The sequence below is a fragment of the Furipterus horrens genome, unplaced genomic scaffold (genome assembly GCF_987537825.1).
Source record: "Furipterus horrens unplaced genomic scaffold, mFurHor1.1.pri manual_scaffold_6, whole genome shotgun sequence".
Lineage (NCBI taxonomy): Eukaryota > Metazoa > Chordata > Mammalia > Chiroptera > Furipteridae > Furipterus > Furipterus horrens.
The window spans coordinates 19,020,011-19,038,308 of NW_028327176.1; the positions used below are offsets into that span (position 1 = coordinate 19,020,011).

The 18,298-nt window shown below is 36.1% G+C and overlaps 1 protein-coding gene, 1 non-coding gene and 1 pseudogene across 3 annotated transcripts in view; 1 reads left to right on the forward strand and 2 right to left on the reverse strand.

Annotated features, from left to right (window-relative positions):
* SPAST (spastin) overlaps positions 1-18,298 on the forward strand; it is a 53,933-nt gene that overhangs the window by 25,291 nt on the left and 10,344 nt on the right. For both annotated transcript variants that reach the window (XM_090281108.1, XM_090281109.1), the window contains exons 4-12: positions 3,291-3,386; positions 9,496-9,683; positions 10,302-10,435; positions 10,720-10,813; positions 14,299-14,373; positions 15,321-15,392; positions 17,129-17,204; positions 17,450-17,541; positions 17,698-17,777. In XM_090281108.1, coding sequence (XP_090137234.1) covers positions 3,291-3,386; positions 9,496-9,683; positions 10,302-10,435; positions 10,720-10,813; positions 14,299-14,373; positions 15,321-15,392; positions 17,129-17,204; positions 17,450-17,541; positions 17,698-17,777 — 907 coding nt within the window. The remainder of the gene's footprint in view (positions 1-3,290; positions 3,387-9,495; positions 9,684-10,301; positions 10,436-10,719; positions 10,814-14,298; positions 14,374-15,320; positions 15,393-17,128; positions 17,205-17,449; positions 17,542-17,697; positions 17,778-18,298) is intronic.
* Positions 2,545-2,833, reverse strand: LOC150005801 (signal recognition particle RNA). The gene has a single exon (XR_016512106.1).
* LOC150005802 (ret finger protein-like 4A pseudogene) lies at positions 4,641-8,092 on the reverse strand (annotated as a pseudogene).

Below are 18,298 nucleotides of genomic sequence, written 5' to 3' on the forward strand. Positions count from 1 at the left end.
GAACAGTTCTAAGGATTTTAAGGAAAGGAATGACATAATCTGACTTAAGTTTTTAAAGGGTCACTCTAGCTACTTGTTGCATTAGGGCAGAACCAGGGGGAACAAGTAGGACACTATTGCAGTAAGTTAGGAGAAAAATTAAGGGGCTTAAACTGGGATATCAAGAGAAATAGTAAGCAAGTGGTTGGAGCCTGATTATATTTGAATTTTGAGCAAACAGATTTACTGATACATGAGATAAACTGTTCCTCTTTTTAAAACTCATGACGTAGTGGGGGAGGCAGAAACACAAATAGATATATCATTATGGGATATAAAGATATTTTGTGGAGGCGAGGAAATAGTTGTCTAAGAAATTTTCTTGGAAGAAGTGAAACCTAAAGTGGGGATTTAAAAAGATAAATAAAAGTTTTAAAAGAATGTTTGGAAGAAAAATGGTTTGGAAAGAAAGAACAGCATAAACAAAGACCCAGGGGCAAGAAGCAGTATAGTGAGTAGGGAAGGGTGCTGGTAGAGGCGTGACTTTTGGATTGCATGGACGGCCTTGGTTGTCATGTAGAGGAGCTTGAGCCCTGATCTAGGGCAATGGGAAGCTGCTAGAGGGTTTTCAGCAGAACAGCTGTGTGGTAAGAGTTTCCTTTTAAGTAGATGATTGTGTGGGGTTGCATGTGAGGGGATCAAGAAGCAAGGTGACTGTTTTAAGTTATTGATTACACAGTGTTTAGTCATTCTGAAAAGAAGTATTAAGCTAAGTTTACATTCTTTAACAAAAATGAATAGGAGCGGGTTCACATTAGCAGCATACTGCTACTATGTGTGTGTGTTTCCATGCATATAAAACTAAACCCTACACATTCAAAAAGCAAGTTCTATGGCTTTTTATTTCTAGTTATTAGTTATCAAAACTAAGGATTTATTTGGTTTATTTTTATTGTATAATGAATGTTTATGTGAAGTTTTGTTACCATTTCATTGAAGAGAGTGTTAATTAAAAAGACATATATAAATTAGTGTTTTTCTAATTTATATCTTTTGACAGCATAGATGGTTTATTTCTTTGTAAGGTGATTTGAATAGTATTATCACTGAGAAAAATCAGATGACCTACCTGTTAACTAACAACAACAAGAAAAAAAAAACCCAGCTCCAAAGTATATTGTATCAGCCAGTTCTAGGGCACAAAAGCTGTGCAGTACTTTGTGCTTTGTGCAGAAAGGGTAGCTGCTATTTAACCTGTCCCAAAGGCATGTGTTGTGTACCATAAACCAAGCATGGCGCCAGCCTGTCTGGCCTTAGAAGTGAAAGTTTAGAGAGTTGGTATAGATGTGCTATATTTTTGCATGTATTCATTGACTTTCTAGTATTAAAGAGAAGAATCAGTTATGATAACTTGAAGTGTTTCAACAAAATTAACATAGACTTGAGCCCCTGCTGTAAATAGGGCATAGAGTAAAGTTTATCTATATTTTATTTAATTCTTGAGAGCCTCGGAAAAGCTAAAGTAAGTTCACACTGGGGAGTAAGTGGTGGAGCAGGGTGTTTGTCAACTAGCAGTGTGGGTTGGCTTGAATGGGGGGAAAGAGTGCAGCAATGATGGAGAGAGGCAAGGAATTCCAAACTGCTACCCTCTTGGGCTTCAGGTGCTAGATCTAAAAACCTAGATCATGAGAAAATTTGTTATTTGAAGTAGGGATAGAGTTGAAATAATCCTTTTCAATTTTGGGTTAATTTTAGGCATATGCCACAAAATTTTAAAAGTTTAAATATGACAGGCAATCATTACATACTATGTCCCAGCCACTCATGTCCCTTCCCCAGAGGAAGCTTTTGTCACCAGTTTCTCTGGGTTCTTTTTAGAGATAATTTATGTACAGTAGTAGTCACCCCTTATCCATGGTTTTGCTTTCTGTAGTTTGTTACCCATGGTCAACTGCAGTCTGAAAATATTAAATGGAAAATTTCACAAATAAGCAGTGTATAATTAAATTGTATGCTGCTTTGAGTAGTATGATGAATCTCACGTATTCTTGCTTTGTCCCACCCGCGACATGAATCATCCTATTGTCCAGTGTCTCCACACTGTACATGCTACCCACCTGTTAGTCACTTAGTAGCCATCTTGGCTGTCAGATCAGTTATCAGAGAGAGAGAGAGACCACATTCACATCACATTTATTACAGTATAGTATAATTGCTCTATTTTACTGTTGCTAATCTGTTATTGTGCCTAATTTATAAATTAAACTTTATCATAGATATGTATGTGTAGGGAAAATATATATAGGGTTCGGTACTATCCGTGGTTTCAGGGGTCCGCTGAGGGTCTTAGAACATCTCTCCTGCAGATAAGGGGGAACAAGTCTGCACAAATAAATGGTAGGGTGTTGTACACACAGTTCTGAAGCATGCTTCTTCCATTTTTCTTTATTGCCTTTATTTTTTGCTTGACATATATTAAGGTAGCTGAATGTGGCATTTTTTAGACACTCCTTATAGTTTTGTTTCATTTTAAGTACTGTTCCTCTTTCCAGGAACTTATTTTCTTTTATCTTTTCAAATCCTAGCCAGCTCACAGTCCACTTTTTCTATAGAGCCTTTTTACTGATCAGCACGGGAGTTTTGACCTGCTCCGTTTCCGACCTGGGCCGGTTCACCCCTCCTTAGGCAACCTGGTGGCCCCCCGCTCCCGGGAGGTCACCATATTGATGCCGAACTTAGTGCGGACACCCGATTGGCATAGCACACTACAGCCCAGAACTCCTGGACTCAAGCGATCCTCCTGCCTCAGCCTCCCGAGTAGCTGGGACTACAGGCGCGCGCCACCGCGCCTGGATCTGTAGAGCCTTTTTAATGTTCTCTTTTGTGGTATACAATCTTTAAAATTTGTGTTGTAAGTTGTCAATTATATTTAATAAATATCTGGATGATAGAGACCAATATTCATTTTTTTATCTTCATGCTGCTCTTTCTACTCAATGACTTGGACATACCAGATAGTCAGAAAATATTTGCTGGTGATAGTCAGTGATATGGAACTGCCTCAGGTTACCATACTTGACTAAAACATATTTTTAACATAGCCATTCACTTGTTAATTCCTGTTGCTATTTAAATGTCTGCACTTTTACTAATTATATTTTTAGGAAAATTTTATATGAATGCAAAACCCTTTATCATGTAACAACCTTATAACGCTTGAATCATTTTTCATTTTCACATGTACCTTTTTTTCATTATATTTTTTTTCTTTTTGTTTATTTTGCTCTTTCTTACCCTCCTCTGTTGCATAGAGAAGCTGCAACCAGTTTTGCAATTTTCCAAGTCACAAACAGACGTCTATAATGACAGTACTAACTTGACATGCCGCAATGGACATCTTCAGTCAGGTGGGTTTAGGTTAACTAATATGTAAAATAATAAAGCTTGCATGCAAAGTCAAGTCCCACTTAACCTGATAATGTTGATTTGATATTATAATGATAGTTTTGTTTGATTTTTATGTACACAAGGCTGTGTTGAAAATACAATATTCCTATCATTCTTAGTGTATAAACATAACAAATAAAGTATGGCCATTCTCAACAAGCTTTATTTGCATATTTTGCAAGTTCTAATTTTTGAAATTCCTAAATATGAAGGTTTATTTTTCTTTATTCTTTTGTTTCTATTGTATTTTCAGCCTTTGTGGGTTTTTAATGGGTAAGTAGTATTTTCTAAGAGAAATCTTTTTTGTTATATATCAGTTTTCATGTATACTGTACATGGATGTTTTATCATAGTACCTGTAAGAAAAAATTTGAAGCTGACTTCACATAGCGAGGAGAAACATTAGAATACTATTATTATTTATTATAGGTTAAATTTGTTTTCCATGAATTTGTGGGTATGAACTCACAGAACATTAAATGTCTTGTTTGGATGGAGAGAATCTTTATTTCTTAGGTACTCTGACATCTTGGCCAGGTTATTTTTTTTAATATTTTATTTATTTATTTTTAGAGGGAAGGGAAGGAAAAATGAGAGGGAAACATCAGTGTGTGGTTGCCTCTTGTGCACCCCCAGCTGGGGACCTGGCCCATAACCTAGACATGTACCTTGACTGAGAATCACACCTGCGACCCTTTGGTTTGCAGGCCAGTGCCCAATCCACTGAGCCACACCAGCCAGGGTTGGCTAGTTTTATTGGTGATGGCTTCAACATTAGTTTTATGTCCAGGGCTTTGAATTTTATTGAAATAAGTATTACTTTGTTTAAATTGTAGCAAAAAAAACAATAAAAAAACAACTTAATTCAGACTGTAAAACCACTGCCTTTTTTATTCATATATAATACAAAACTTTTAAGATTTCAGTAGAGAAGAGTTTATTTAAGTGGATTCCTTAGGATGAAAGATATAGTTGGTCATTAATGAAATTTTTCCATGTGGCTTCAACTGTTCCGTAAAAGAGTTCTCACTTAGGTTTGGTCTTCCAGTACAGAGCTTTTCTCATTTCTTCCAGTACCTCACTCAAAATATCATTTCAAGTATAGAGATAAATATTTTGCCTATTTCCCTTAGCACAGCTGTGAAATGCTGACATTTTCATAAGGAACTTTTTGAAAAAACAAAGCAATGTAAGAATGCACCACATATAAATAGTTAAGCTTCCAACATACAAATTTGAGATCTTACTAATCCTACCAGGATACATAGCAGAAGTTTTCTAGCCTTGAAGAGCTTGAATGCCTTCACATTGTTATTGTGATTCTCTTCTACTTCATTCCACCTGTGCCATCCTATGGTCTTCTCCTGCCAAGCAAAAATTTTTAAAAAGCAACTTTTTCTTTCTGGGACCCATTAAAAAAACCGAACTATCGTATTTCAAATCCCAAATAAGCTATATGTTCTATTAATTCTGTTTTCTAGTGGCGGGGACATATTGACTTCACAGCTAATCTGTGCAACACTGGTGTTTGTGTACTAGTGAATGAGCTGGCTCCCTCAAGCCTGGTTTATTAGTGTCACCCACTTCTGCAACATTCTCTGATGTTTCACTTGGATGAGTTACTTATCTCTCTTAGGAAAGTTTGCCAAAGTCTACTGATTACTTCAATGTGTTATCCACAATGTCCAATTTTCTATTCAAAATCACTAGACATGCAACAAAATAGGAAAGTGTGATTGACTATTGACTGGACCACCCAGAATTTAGCAGACCAGAATGTCAAAACAGCAATTATAAATATATTCAAAGGTGAAAAAGAAAATATGCCATCAGTTAACAAACCTACAATCTCAGTAGATAATAGAAATTACACAATAAATGGAAATTCTGAAATTGAAAAGTGCAACCACTGAAATAAAAGCTTACTAGATAGTGTCAACAGCAAATGTGAGATGTCAAATGAAAGAAAGATTCAGTGACCATGAACCTAGATCAATAGAAATTAATAGAAATCAGATGACTCCTATAGTGTCAGAAAGCAGATTGTCTAGGGTCAGGAACAGTAAAAGGGATGGAGTGCAAGTGGATACAAAGACACTTTTGACTCGAATGGAAGCATTTTTTGCTTGCTTTTAGTGATTATTTCACCGTTAAATATACATCCTGTAAACTCATAAATTATATTTCTTAAATGCTATTTTTGATTTATCATTTTTTGGTAATGTATTGACTTCTTATTCAGATAGTAGAAGGTTTAATTCTCTTATGCCACTATTTGTCTCCATAGATATAGGTGCAGATGTAGATATATCACTATTTTTAGTTATATTTAAAAATTGTATTTAACATTAAGAGTTAGTAAATATTGTTTGCCCCACACCAAATATATTAGTATATTCTGATATTTCCTTTTTTGAGTTTTTCTCAGATTTTGTGATTTTTTTTCTTATTCTCTAATTTTATATTAGTTTTTTATTCCTTTCGGTGTTTGCTTTTCCCCCCCACATCCGTTACACACTAAGTTATTTTTATAACCTCCATTCACTAAGTTATTTCTTCAGAAAATAAAAAAGACATTTGGAAATTGATCTTAAAGTTCAGAACATATTAATTGGACAGAAATATAAACAAGTCCCAAAAGAAACAACCATAATACTTAATATTGGAAAAGTAACTTCTAATATAATTAATTGCGTTTTTGATTCATTAACTGTTTCGTATTTTTCCGCTATACTTTTGTACCATACGTCTAACAAGCAGAAAAGTTTCTACCTGTGGCTGTTAGCACACAGAAAGTTTCCGTAGTCAGAGGCTTCATTGGCCTTGCCCAGGAATCACTGGAGGACTGGCAATACCTGGATTCATCATGTAACAGAACCCACGGGCTGCTCCGATTGAAAAAGAATCCACGGCTGTTCAGTTATTAGCGGCCCGATTGCCCACTGCCAGAAGCATAACTCTCAATACCAGAGTTTAGTGAAAAGAAAAAGAATTGTTTATTTAATGGTTATATAGATTTAGATTACTTGCAGATTTTTGCCGTTAAGTCTTATCTTCTTTAAAACACCCAGAAACACATAGTTCTGGCTCCCTGTACCAAACCAGGCTAGTTTTAGAAAAGTCAGAGATACAGTTTTCCTGCTTCCCAGACTGTTCAGTTTTACCTGCAGCTGCCAGTCACTCAATCCTGATTGGGCAGGTTTTGCCTGTGTTGTGCCGCCCTCCAGCTCTTAATGCAGAACCAGGTGGAGTTCCCAGCCTCCTTGTAAACCACATGGAGTTCTCCCTTTCCTTTCAAAGCCGCATGATGTTCTCTCCCTAAAGTGTATGCCGCTTATTTTTAAATCCCTGACTGCATCCTGTGACGCAATGGACATGGTAACCAGTTCTGACCATTCACAGAACCTTACGCAGGTTCTGTGTGCTCTTTCCTACCATTCCATGGTCAAAACCCCTTCCATCTTCTTGGGGCCTTGGAAGAACCAAAGCTATTTGCGTAACAAAGACACTAGACACAGGCATGTGAAGACAGCATCTTAAAAGCTGTTTCCTTTCCCCATCCCTCAACCTGCAGGCTCTGGGGATTTTTGGAGACCCCCATTCTGTAACAATCACAAGACAGATTCTCAGGAAGCCTTGATTATCTTTAATTGGATTTGTAGGAACAAAATGATGCAGTGGCTCTGCAGCAGAAATTATAGGAAATGTAAAAATATGGGTCCATCACTAATGCGACACCATATCCAGGAAAATCCCCACTCAATAGAAGCGGGGTGCCCTGACCAGTGTCGCTCAGTTGGTTGGGCATTGTCCCACAAAGTCATCACTGTGAATTCCTGGTCAGGGCACATGCCTGGGTTGTGGGTTTAGTCCCGAGTTGGGGCACTTACGAGAGGCAACCAAGCGACATTTCTCTCTCACATCAATGTTTCGCTCCCTCTCTTTCTCTCTCCCTTCCCCTCTCTCTAAAAGTAAATAAATAAAATCTTTAAAAAAATAAGCAGGACCAAGGATGAGAACAGTCATAGGCATTGTGCTGGGTGAGAAGACACCTCTGTTTCTTAAACCCACAGTTCAGAAGCCAAATTATGAAGACAAGAGAATTACCCCTTGTGAATTAACAGATTCTTTGCAGGTGAATTAGCCCTGTTTAACAGATTCTTTGCAAATGCCTCACATCCCATTCCTTGCTTGTCCCCACTTCCACCTTCCAGTAATGGTGGCAGAGGTGAACCAAGGAGAGAGTGTCCAGGACACAAATTGCATAGTTGAATCTCTCAGCCTGGCCCTCCACTTCTATTAGAAACACCCACCATGGATACTTCTCAGGTCCTCAGAAATGATAAGGTAGTTTGATGGCTGTGTCAACATCCAAAGTCACATCCACCTGGAACTTCTGCATCCATAGGTTCAACTGCAGAATAGTTCCTAGCTGAGGCTCTAACTCCTTTGAAACCAACCTGCCCTGCTGGTTTTTGGATCTGACGTCCTTCTTCTAAGAAACCACAGAACAGAAAGGGCACAGTATATCCTCCCTGCCAGGCTCCTTCTGTGGTGAATCAATGTACTGGGGGCAACAGATGTATCCACATTTCAGGTTCACATGGCTCTCAAGAGAAGTCAGGCAGACAGGACACCTGCATGCTTCCTGCAAGTGTTCAGTCATGGCCACTGTCTCTCTACTAGGTCATCTTCTGGCTGCTATCCCAGAGCTTAGTCCTCTGTGTTTATTTACTTTTTTAACAAAAAACCAAAACACTTTAGTGGTTTTTTTGAGGGGGCATTTCCAAAACAAAACCAAAACACTTTAGTGGTTTTTTAAGGGGGCGTTTGTAGGTAGTAAACTCTCTTGGTCTTTCTAATATCTGAAAAGACCCTCATTCCTGTGTGATAGGTCACCTGGATGTAGAATCAATGTAGGTTAACACTTGTTTCCTTCAGCATTTTTAACATACTGTCTACAGGCCTTTGTTATGTGTTTATGAAAAGTCAGTCTGCTGTCATTTCATAGTTCCATGTGGAAATTTCTATCCCTTTGTAGTCTCAGGACTGTATATTTCTCTGTCTGAAGAAATTCTGTCTCCTATTTTTCATCTGAAATGAATATTTATCTTCACCCTACATATATCCTGCTTTTATTTACATCTTTGCTTTTGCTTATTGTCATTCCCTTTTCTGGATTGTTTTTCTGATTCTACCCTAAGGGCCACTATTTAGTTTTTTGAGTATATGGGTCAGAACTTTACATTATTTGTAAACAAATTTAATCAAACTTCTTGATCACATTAGTCTATTCTGAAGTTTCTTCCTTCATTTCCTTAATGATAAAGGCAAAAGTAAGGCTTCTGTCTTTTTTGTAGGCTACTGAATTTACTGATAGATTAAACATTTGTCTTCACATTAGACATTTTATATAAAAATATTATTTGGAAGCAGTGAGATTTGAACATTTAAAAGACTGTTTTTTATGTAGATGAGAACTGTAGGTAAGTTAGGTAATCTTTTAGACTTAATTGAAGGTGTTCTATACATATTTATATATATATATATATATATATATAATACAGCACATAAAACACCTGGTTTATTAAAAACCACATCTTTATACCCTGTACTTTAAAAATTGGTAATTAAAAAAAAAAAAAACACTTTTGGTGGGCACAGACTGTGGACTTTCAAGGTAATGCAATGCTACATTTTCCTCTGTATAACCTATCCCTAATGCCTATACTATATTTTCTTTTTTAAATGTTTGGAAACTTTATTTGCTTGGTAACTTTTATATCTTCCCCCACAAGTAAAGTTCCTCTTATTACAAATACATATTCTTTACAAGAAAATTAAAATTACATCAGGAAAAGGAAAAAAACTAAATAACCATAATTTCATCCATCCGGTGACAACCTCTTGAATATCCTAATATATATTCTGATTGAAACTTGTTTTGAAATATTACTGAAGTTAAAAAAATTAGCTTAGTTTTGCAAATTTATACTGGTCTTTATTAATACTTTTATAATGTTTAACCACAATTTTCTAACCATGGTGATTTTACTATTTTCTTAATAGAAAGTGGAGCAGTTCCAAAAAGAAAAGATCCCTTAACACACGCTAGTAATTCACTGCCTCGTTCAAAAACAGTTATGAAAGCTGGATCCACAGGTCTTTCAGGCCATCACAGAGCACCTAGTTGCAGTGGTTTATCCATGGTTTCTGGAGGGAGACAAGGACCTGGTCCTGCAGCTGCCACTCATAAGGTATTCAGAGACAGAATTTAATTGCTGTGCCCTTGCAAATAGAAATTTTTTAAACTGATGTGCTTGCTTCAGTTTATTGCAAGTACTTTATAATACCTTAAAGAACTGATGTTCCCACAAAGTTGAATGTAACTTCTCTTTTTTTAAAAATTTGTAAGGGCAGCTTACTATTAAAAAGCAAATTTTATTTTACCTTCTTTTGAACCTAATTAGGCTTTATAGTAAGTTTTCTTATTCAGTTTTATATAATGCTATATAGTTCATTTTAAATTTGTTATTCTTTTAATTATTTAAACCTATATAAATGTTTTGTAACATTTAACAAATAAGAGTTTTGTTACAGTTCTAACAAGGATCAGAATTATATGACTGCATTGTCAAAGAATCTTTTTATTTTATAGAGACTAAATCTCTCTGAATAAAATACTCTGTGAACGCACTTTGTGTCAAATGTAGTATAATGAATACTACATTGGAGTAAATATACATGTTTAAAAAATTTTATGTTCTTTTCCTTAATTTTAAACCTTCAATTCTGCAAACTTCTAAGTTAATTCACTTGTGAAAAGTATAAATGTTAGGTTGTATTTTCACATTAAAATTTTGTGTCCTTTAAAGAGTACACCAAAAACAAATCGAACAAATAAACCTTCTACCCCTACAACTGCCGCTCGTAAAAAGAAAGACTTGAAGAATTTTAGGAATGTGGACAGCAGCCTCGCAAACCTTATAATGAATGAGATTGTGGACAAGTAAGTTTTGCCATCAAAAGTGTTTTATTTTACAGTTTTAATTTTTAATTTTATTTATAAAATGTATCATGAGTGAAATAGATAATAAGTACCTTTTCTAATTTATATATTTAATTTTATGATGGTTTTTAATTACTATAAATGTTGAAAATAATTGTCTTACTGATTTAACTGTAGTTTCACAGTTAACATAAAAATGACCATGTTTCATAGAGCTTAGATTTCATTATATAATAACTGAAGCAAAGTTCTACTGTAGAGATAACTGAAATTCTGTTTCTTAGTGGAATGGCTGTTAAATTTGATGATATAGCTGGTCAAGAGTTAGCAAAACAAGCATTGCAAGAAATTGTCATCCTTCCTTCTTTGAGGCCTGAGGTAAGGACTGTATATTACCATTTTTCTGTATCATCGTCCATTACTGAATCTATAGTAGCAGTAAAGAAATGTTTCTTGAGCTATGCTAGAATGATTAATTTATGTAACAGTAGACTTAATGTTTTTGTTAAAGAAAAGAAAAACTGTAGCATTCGAAATTGACTAGTTATTATAAAAGAAGAGAATGACTATATGGATTCCTAATTCCCAACCCATATTTAACATGTATAGGAGAAGTAGGTCACAGGTAAGAGGGATTTAAAATGAAAAGACAGAGCCCTGATTGGTGTGGCTTAGTTGGTTGGGCATTATTCCATAAAGCAAAAGGTCGCTGGTTCAGTTCCTGGTCAGGGCACATGCCTAGGTTGCAAGTTTGGTCCCTAGTTGGGGTGCGTATGGGGGGCAGCAGATTAATTTTCTCCCTCTTTTTCTCCTTCCCTTCTCCTCTCTCTAAGATAAATAAATAAATAAAATTTAAAAAGTTTGAAAGACAGAAATCATACTGGAGAAAAAAGAAATTACAATAAAGTTATTCTTTAAGCTTGAAGAAAAGGTTTATAAAATTGTTAAGTTGAACTTCCTTAAAATTAAAAATTTCTCTGAAAGACATAGTTAAGAGAATGAATAAAGAAGACATGGACTGGGAGAGAATCTTTGACAAACATATTATGTGACAAAGGACTGGAATCCAAAATATGCAAAGAACTTTTAAAACTCAACAGTAATCAAACAAATAACCCTTAAAAAATTTTGACTCATTTGGGCAAATACTAAGTGTCAGGGCAGCCTTGCTCTGAGAAATCACCCAGAGACCACTGTGGAATCAGGCAACAGGTTTATTGAGGGAAAATGGGTGGCGGCTGGGGGGTGGGGGGCGGGAGGAGGCAGCTCCCAGACCAACTCAAGGGCCCGTAGGAGCAAGAGGAATCAGGACAGGGAACGGGGACTCTCGGTCCTCCTCGTGGGCCCGTAGGAGTCCCACCCACATTTCTGCAGGCACTTTTTTTATACTTGTCAACCACACATTTCGGTGAGGGCAAGTTTGCTTATCAACATATTCAGTAGATTATTTACATCTGATCTGCCCCCCCGCCCCCCCCCCCACACACCCCAGGTTAGTTAACATATTGGGCTAGATTCATTACCATTTCCCCTGGGAATGGTGTCAGTCCATCAACATATCTTTTGGGAACTGCTAAGTCCATCAGCATATCTTTGGGAACGGCTAAGTCCAGGGCCAGGTTGATTAGCATATACCAAAAGTCCAAGTGTGCATTCTAGCTGCCTCCATGTTCTGACACTAAGGAGTATGATTGCTAAGTAGTATAGTAAGAGTATGTTTATTTTGTAAGAAAGTGTCAAAGTGTCTTCCAAAGTGGCTGTGTCATTTTCCTTTCCACCAGCAATGAATGAGTTCCCGTTGCGTCACATCACCTGCATTTGGTGGTGTTAATGTTATGGATCTTAGCCATTCCAGTAAGTGGGTAGTGGAATCTTACTGTTGTTTAACTCGAAGTTCCCTAATGAATTGTTATCTGTATATCTTTTTTCATGAAGTATCTGTTCAGATTTTTTTTTTTTAATTTTCATTTATTGATTTTGAGAGAGAGAGAGAGAAGCATCGCCTTGTTCCACTCATTTATACATTCAGTGTTGGATTCTTGTATGTGCCCTGACTAGGGATTTAACACACAACCTTGGTGTATGAGAACGATGCTCTAATCAATTGAGCTACCCATCCAGGGCTGTTCAGATCTTTTGCGCATGTTTTAATTTAGTTGTTTTTATCCATTTTCTCATTTTTATCCTTTGACTAGGATCTGGATACCTCTTTCTTCTACATCTTCTAGACAGAAGGGGTTCATGGTGAGGGGGAAGTGATGAATAGATGGAACATGAGATTTTTCAGGGCAGTGAAACCATTCTGCATGATACAGTAATAATGGATTACATGATCCAAACAGTGAATCCTAATATAAGCTCTGGACTTTAGTTAATAATAATGTATCAATATTATTCATCAGTTGTAAACAGTGTGCCACACTAATGCAAAATGTTAATAGGGGGAAATGGGGAAGTGAGGAATTATATGGGAACTGCCTGTACTTTCCATTCAATTTTTTGTAAACCTACCGCTGCCCTCAAAGTTTTTTAAGTTGAAAAATAAATAAATAAATAATTAATTAATTAAAAAGTTGAATTATCACCCACTCAAACAGTTCCACTTAAAAGTTCATACAACTTGCCCTGGCTCCTGTGGCTCAGTGGATTGAGCATCGGCCTGCAAACCAAGTGTTGCTGGTTCAATTCCCAGTCAGGGCACATGACTAGATTGCACGTCAGGTCCCCAGTTGGGGGCACGTGAGAGGCAACCACACAGTGATGTTTCTCTCCCTCTTGTTCTCCTTTCCCCTCTCTCTAAAAATAAATAAATAAATAAATATATATATATATATATATATATATTTTTTTTTTTTTAAGTTTATTCACCTTCACTATTGAGTAAAGTGTTAATCATTGGGGTGCTTCACCTTTGACTCTTGCCACACTCAATGTCCCCAAGTCTGGAGACTCTGGTTTAATTTCTCTAGTATAAAACTTCTGCCATCTTTGGTTGTGGAAGAGGAGTACCTGCCTAAGTACTCTTGGTATGAGGGCAGGAACATAGATTCAGTTCTTCATACAAACTGGTTTTTTGTTTTTTGTTTTATTTCTCACCTGAACACATGCTTATTGATTTTAGAAAAAGGGGAAGGGAGAGAGAGAGAGGGAGACAAACATTGATAGGTTGCCTCTCATAGGTGCCCTGACTGGAGGCCGAACCTATAACCTAGGTATGTGCCCAGACCAGGAATTAAACCTGTGACCTTTCAGTTTATAGCATACTGCTCCAACCACCTGAGCCACACTGGCCAGGTCTCTTCATGCAAACTTGTAAGCAGTTTCTCTGTTTTGAGCTGCCTACCTTACTGGTGCTTTCTCTGGTACCTGATGCATCCACTTCCTGAGCTTTTCCAGGGTTTTGTTCACATCAACTAGCTCCTTAAAATCAAGATATCCCTTCATAAGCAGGCACTTAGGTTTAAGCACCCTCAGCTGTGCTAAGTAATTTATCACACTTTATCAGGTCTCTTAACTACAAAATTTACTGTGTCCTCTGTTGTCTCCTTTCCTATTTTTGTTTTGAAGATTTTTGTCTTTTTTTACTCATTGCTATTATTTTGCTGGTATTTCTAAAGGAGAGGCATACCTGTGTTCAATAATATGGATTGTGTAACCCATCTGCTTTCTTTGGCACATTGAGGATTTGGTTTATTTTGTTTTCTTCTGTTTTAAGTTTATTGATTATGTGTTCTCTTTAGAGCTCTGGGCAGCTCTGTTTTGGAGGATGCTACTGAAAAATGGTGCTTTTTAGATGATAAATAATCTTACAATGTCTGGGGGAAAAGTGTCTCCAGAATCATAGTTGTTTATGTATTTTTAAGTTGTTCACAGGACTTAGAGCTCCTGCCAGAGGATTGTTACTCTTTGGTCCGCCTGGAAATGGGAAAACAATGCTGGTAAGAATTCTTTTTAAATTTCAGTGTTCTTTATGACTTGCCTTTTGCTATAATATACTTCACTTAAGTTTTTTAACTAGTTTTCAGTGACAAAATAGATGGAAAACCATATGTGTCAGTCATAAGTTTGGGGTAGTTAAATTTAACAGTGTAATTTTTCTTATTTCTCCAAATTAAATAATAAAACTATTACCTTAGAAGAGCTTACCTTACTATATCTTCCTAATCCTTGATTTTTTTATTATTCTTTTTTAAAGATTTTATTTCTTTTTAGAGAGGGAGAGAAAGAGAAACATCAATGCGTGGTTGCCTCTTGCGTGCCCCCAACTGGGGATCTGGCCCAGAACCCAGGCATGTGCCCTGCGTGAGAATTAAACCGGCGACCTTCCTGTTTGCAGAACAGAGCTCAATCCACTGAGCCACACAAGCCAGGGCTGATTTTTTTATTATCTTAACAGCTTTATTTAAATAATCAGCATGATACAGATTTTTTTTTTTAATTCAAGTATAATTGACATACAACAGACTTTTCCCCCCAATATCCTTTTGCCAAAAGTTTTTTCTAGAATCTAGATACCTCTTCCTCCTGCATCACTTCTAGAAGTAAAAAATAAATAGGGAAAGGGAAACTTTTTTTCTTAGCTCTTTGTCTTTTTCTAACTAATTATCTTTATCTAGGAAGAGAGTAACACCTTTTTTAATTTTTTTTAACCTTTCCCTATCCATTCTCCCTTAGAAAAAAAAAAGGGAATGTGGAAAAAAGCACAGCTCTTCATAAACCTTTTTTCTCATTGCTGAGAAGGAAACACATTGCCATATGTTAGGAATTGTGTTATACTTTATATTTTTAGAAATTTTATTCCTGTACTTAAATTGATCAAATCTGTTTATCTTTTTAAAGCAAGATACTGAACTAATATAATATTTGCCTTTGTGATTTTTTAAAGGCTAAAGCAGTAGCTGCAGAATCTAACGCAACCTTCTTTAATATAAGTGCTGCAAGTTTAACTTCAAAATACGTGAGTACTTTTTACAATATTGTCATGTTTTAAGTTACTTTCTAAATGTTACTGTGTTAAGTGTAAAGGGTAATAACATTACACAAAAATATATGTCCAATGAGTTTATATATATTATTCAGATATGATGACTCACTCTTCATAGTAGAAAGTCATGAGCATTTGTTAGGCTCCTTTAAAATTAGAATTGGTCTGGCCCTGACTGGTGTGGCTTAGTTGGCTGGGTGTGGTCCCGCAAAGTGAGGGGTCGCTGGTTCGATTCCTGGTCAGGGCACATGCCTGCATTGCAGGTTCAGTGTCCAGCTAGGGGCATGTATGAGAGGCAGCTGATGAAACCAATTGATGTTTCTCTCTCTTTCTCCCTCCCTTCCCTTTTCTCTAAAGTAAATAAATAAAATCTTTTTAAAAATAAATAAAATTAGAATTGTCAAATACTGTATTAGTTTTCTAGGGCTGTGTAACAGAGTACCATAAATTGGCTGGCTTAAACAACAGAAATTGTCTTATCATTTTGGAGGCTAGAAGTCCAAGATCAGATATTAGCAGAGTTCTTAGTTTTGTAAGTAATTAAAAGTAACTGTAAAACAATACCTCCTTTTTTCCTGGTTACATTTTCCTATGTGAAATTTTATAAATAAAATTGTTATTATACTATGTGTATAATGGAAAACACTGTCTTGGAAGTTAGAAAATAGCGATTTCAACCTAGCTTTTACATACTGAGCTGGCATTAAGAAAGTACCACTTCAGGCCTTACTTCATTTGTAAAGTATTGATATCATAAGAGTGGATCTCTTGCAGGCAGGTCCCTCCAGCTCTGAGAAAATTTGTTTTGATGATCCTAAATCTTGGGTCAGTTATTTATTTCTTTTTTATGAAATTTTCAATAAAAAGAGTAGATGCCACCTAGAGGACAGAAGAGTTTTTACAATAGATTACCCCTAACCGTGTGTCCCTTTCTTTCGATGCTTGTAGTATAATGTCTCAAGGGGTGTTCATAGACCTCCTGAACTGCCTAAAAATATTTTGATATTTATTAGCAGTGGTATTGTGAGACTTAAGTTTTCAGGGTGTTCTTAGCTGAGCAAGTTTTGTTCAGTAGACCACTTTCTAAATTATCTGCTTTTATTTATTTATTTTTTTTAAAGATTTTATTTATTTATTTTTAGAGAGAGGGTAAGGGAGGGAGAAACATCGGTGTGCAGAGAAACATCGATCGGTTGCCTCTCACACGGACGGCCCCAGCTGGAGACCTGGCTCACAACCCAGGCATGTACCCTGACTGGGAATCAAACCAGAGACCTTTCAGTTCACAGGCTAGTCCTCAGTCCACTAAGCCACACCAGCCAGGGCCTTGTCTGCTTTTATAAATATACCCTACAACCTAGGACTTAAGTAATATGTACAGCATCTCTTTCTCTCCCCTTGTATTTTCTCTTCCCACTAGTTTTACCTTTGACTAATAGGTATTTCATTCTCAAGCCTTAGGAATGCAATGTCAAGCAAAACAGATACAGTTTTTGGGGTTTTTTTTGTAGTACTTAGCGGACTGTATTAATAATAAATAAGTGATCTATAACCTCCCTTATCCTCTTCCCAATTCCTTGAACCAAATCTTTGATTATTGAAAAGAAAGGAAATTAAATTTCTAGGTTATAGACTTTCAATCATAAAATTTTAAAAACTAGAAAAATGTTAATTTTTCGTATGTGATAATGTGTTATGCCCTGTTTTAGGTGGGAGAAGGAGAGAAGTTAGTGAGAGCTCTTTTTGCTGTGGCTCGAGAACTTCAACCTTCTATAATTTTTATAGGTAAGAACATGTTTAACAATTAAGGTAGTTGAACCTTTGTGAAATAATCCTTCTCCAAATATAAGAGGTAAGATAGGAAAGAGTATTCAGAAGGAAAAAGTTTTAAAGAAGAACAAAGTTAAAGAGTATCTGATGAATTGAGTAGGACCCAATGTATTAATAACTTGAGTAGTAAACTAGATTAATCTCAGATAACTCATATAGCTTGGCTTTTAATTCAAGTCTTATCCTTGAATTTCCTCTAGATGAAGTAGATAGCCTTTTGTGTGAAAGAAGAGAAGGAGAACATGATGCTAGCAGACGTCTAAAAACTGAATTTCTAATAGAATTTGATGGTGTAAGTATTAATTATGGTATTATTAACGTGGTAACATTTTAATGTGTATATTTTTAAATTAAATGACCCAAATTAGAAATACAGATATGTTTATTATATTTTCCTTTGTTATTACTTTTTCTAAAAGTACTGAAAAATTTTTTGGCATAATTATAGGTTCAATCTTCTGGAGATGACAGAGTCCTTGTAATGGGTGCAACTAATAGGCCACAAGAGCTTGATGAGGCTGTTCTCAGGTAGGAAAATTTTATGTAGAAACACACATTTATTACAGATATGTTTAGTCATGTGTTCATATCACATATTTCTTATTTCCTTCCCTCTCAGTTTGAAAACTAAATTAATTATTTTCCACCTTACAGTCATCCTCTCGCCTCTTGTTACCAACTAAAGATTTTGAGGACAGGGCCAGCAAGATATCAGGAAAACTGCTTTTCATATTATGGCTTTAGGCAAATTGCTTATTTCTTCTGGGTTGGATTAAATTATCTTAAAACTCCAAAACTGATTCTTACCATCTTTTACTGGGCTTCATGAGAAGCTAATAAAAGCAGGTTTCGTGGAAACTCTCTCATATTCTCTATTCTTACATGTTTGAACAAATTTGTGCCCTTCCTACTGGGAGGCCAGTTTGACTCAGCATAAAATTATTGTCCTCCCTTTCTTTTCCTGAGGAATCTATAACATTGCATCCTTGTTTCTAGGGTTGGATGTTGCACTGCAAAAGTCTGAAGGCAGCCTTTGCTGCCTAATTCAC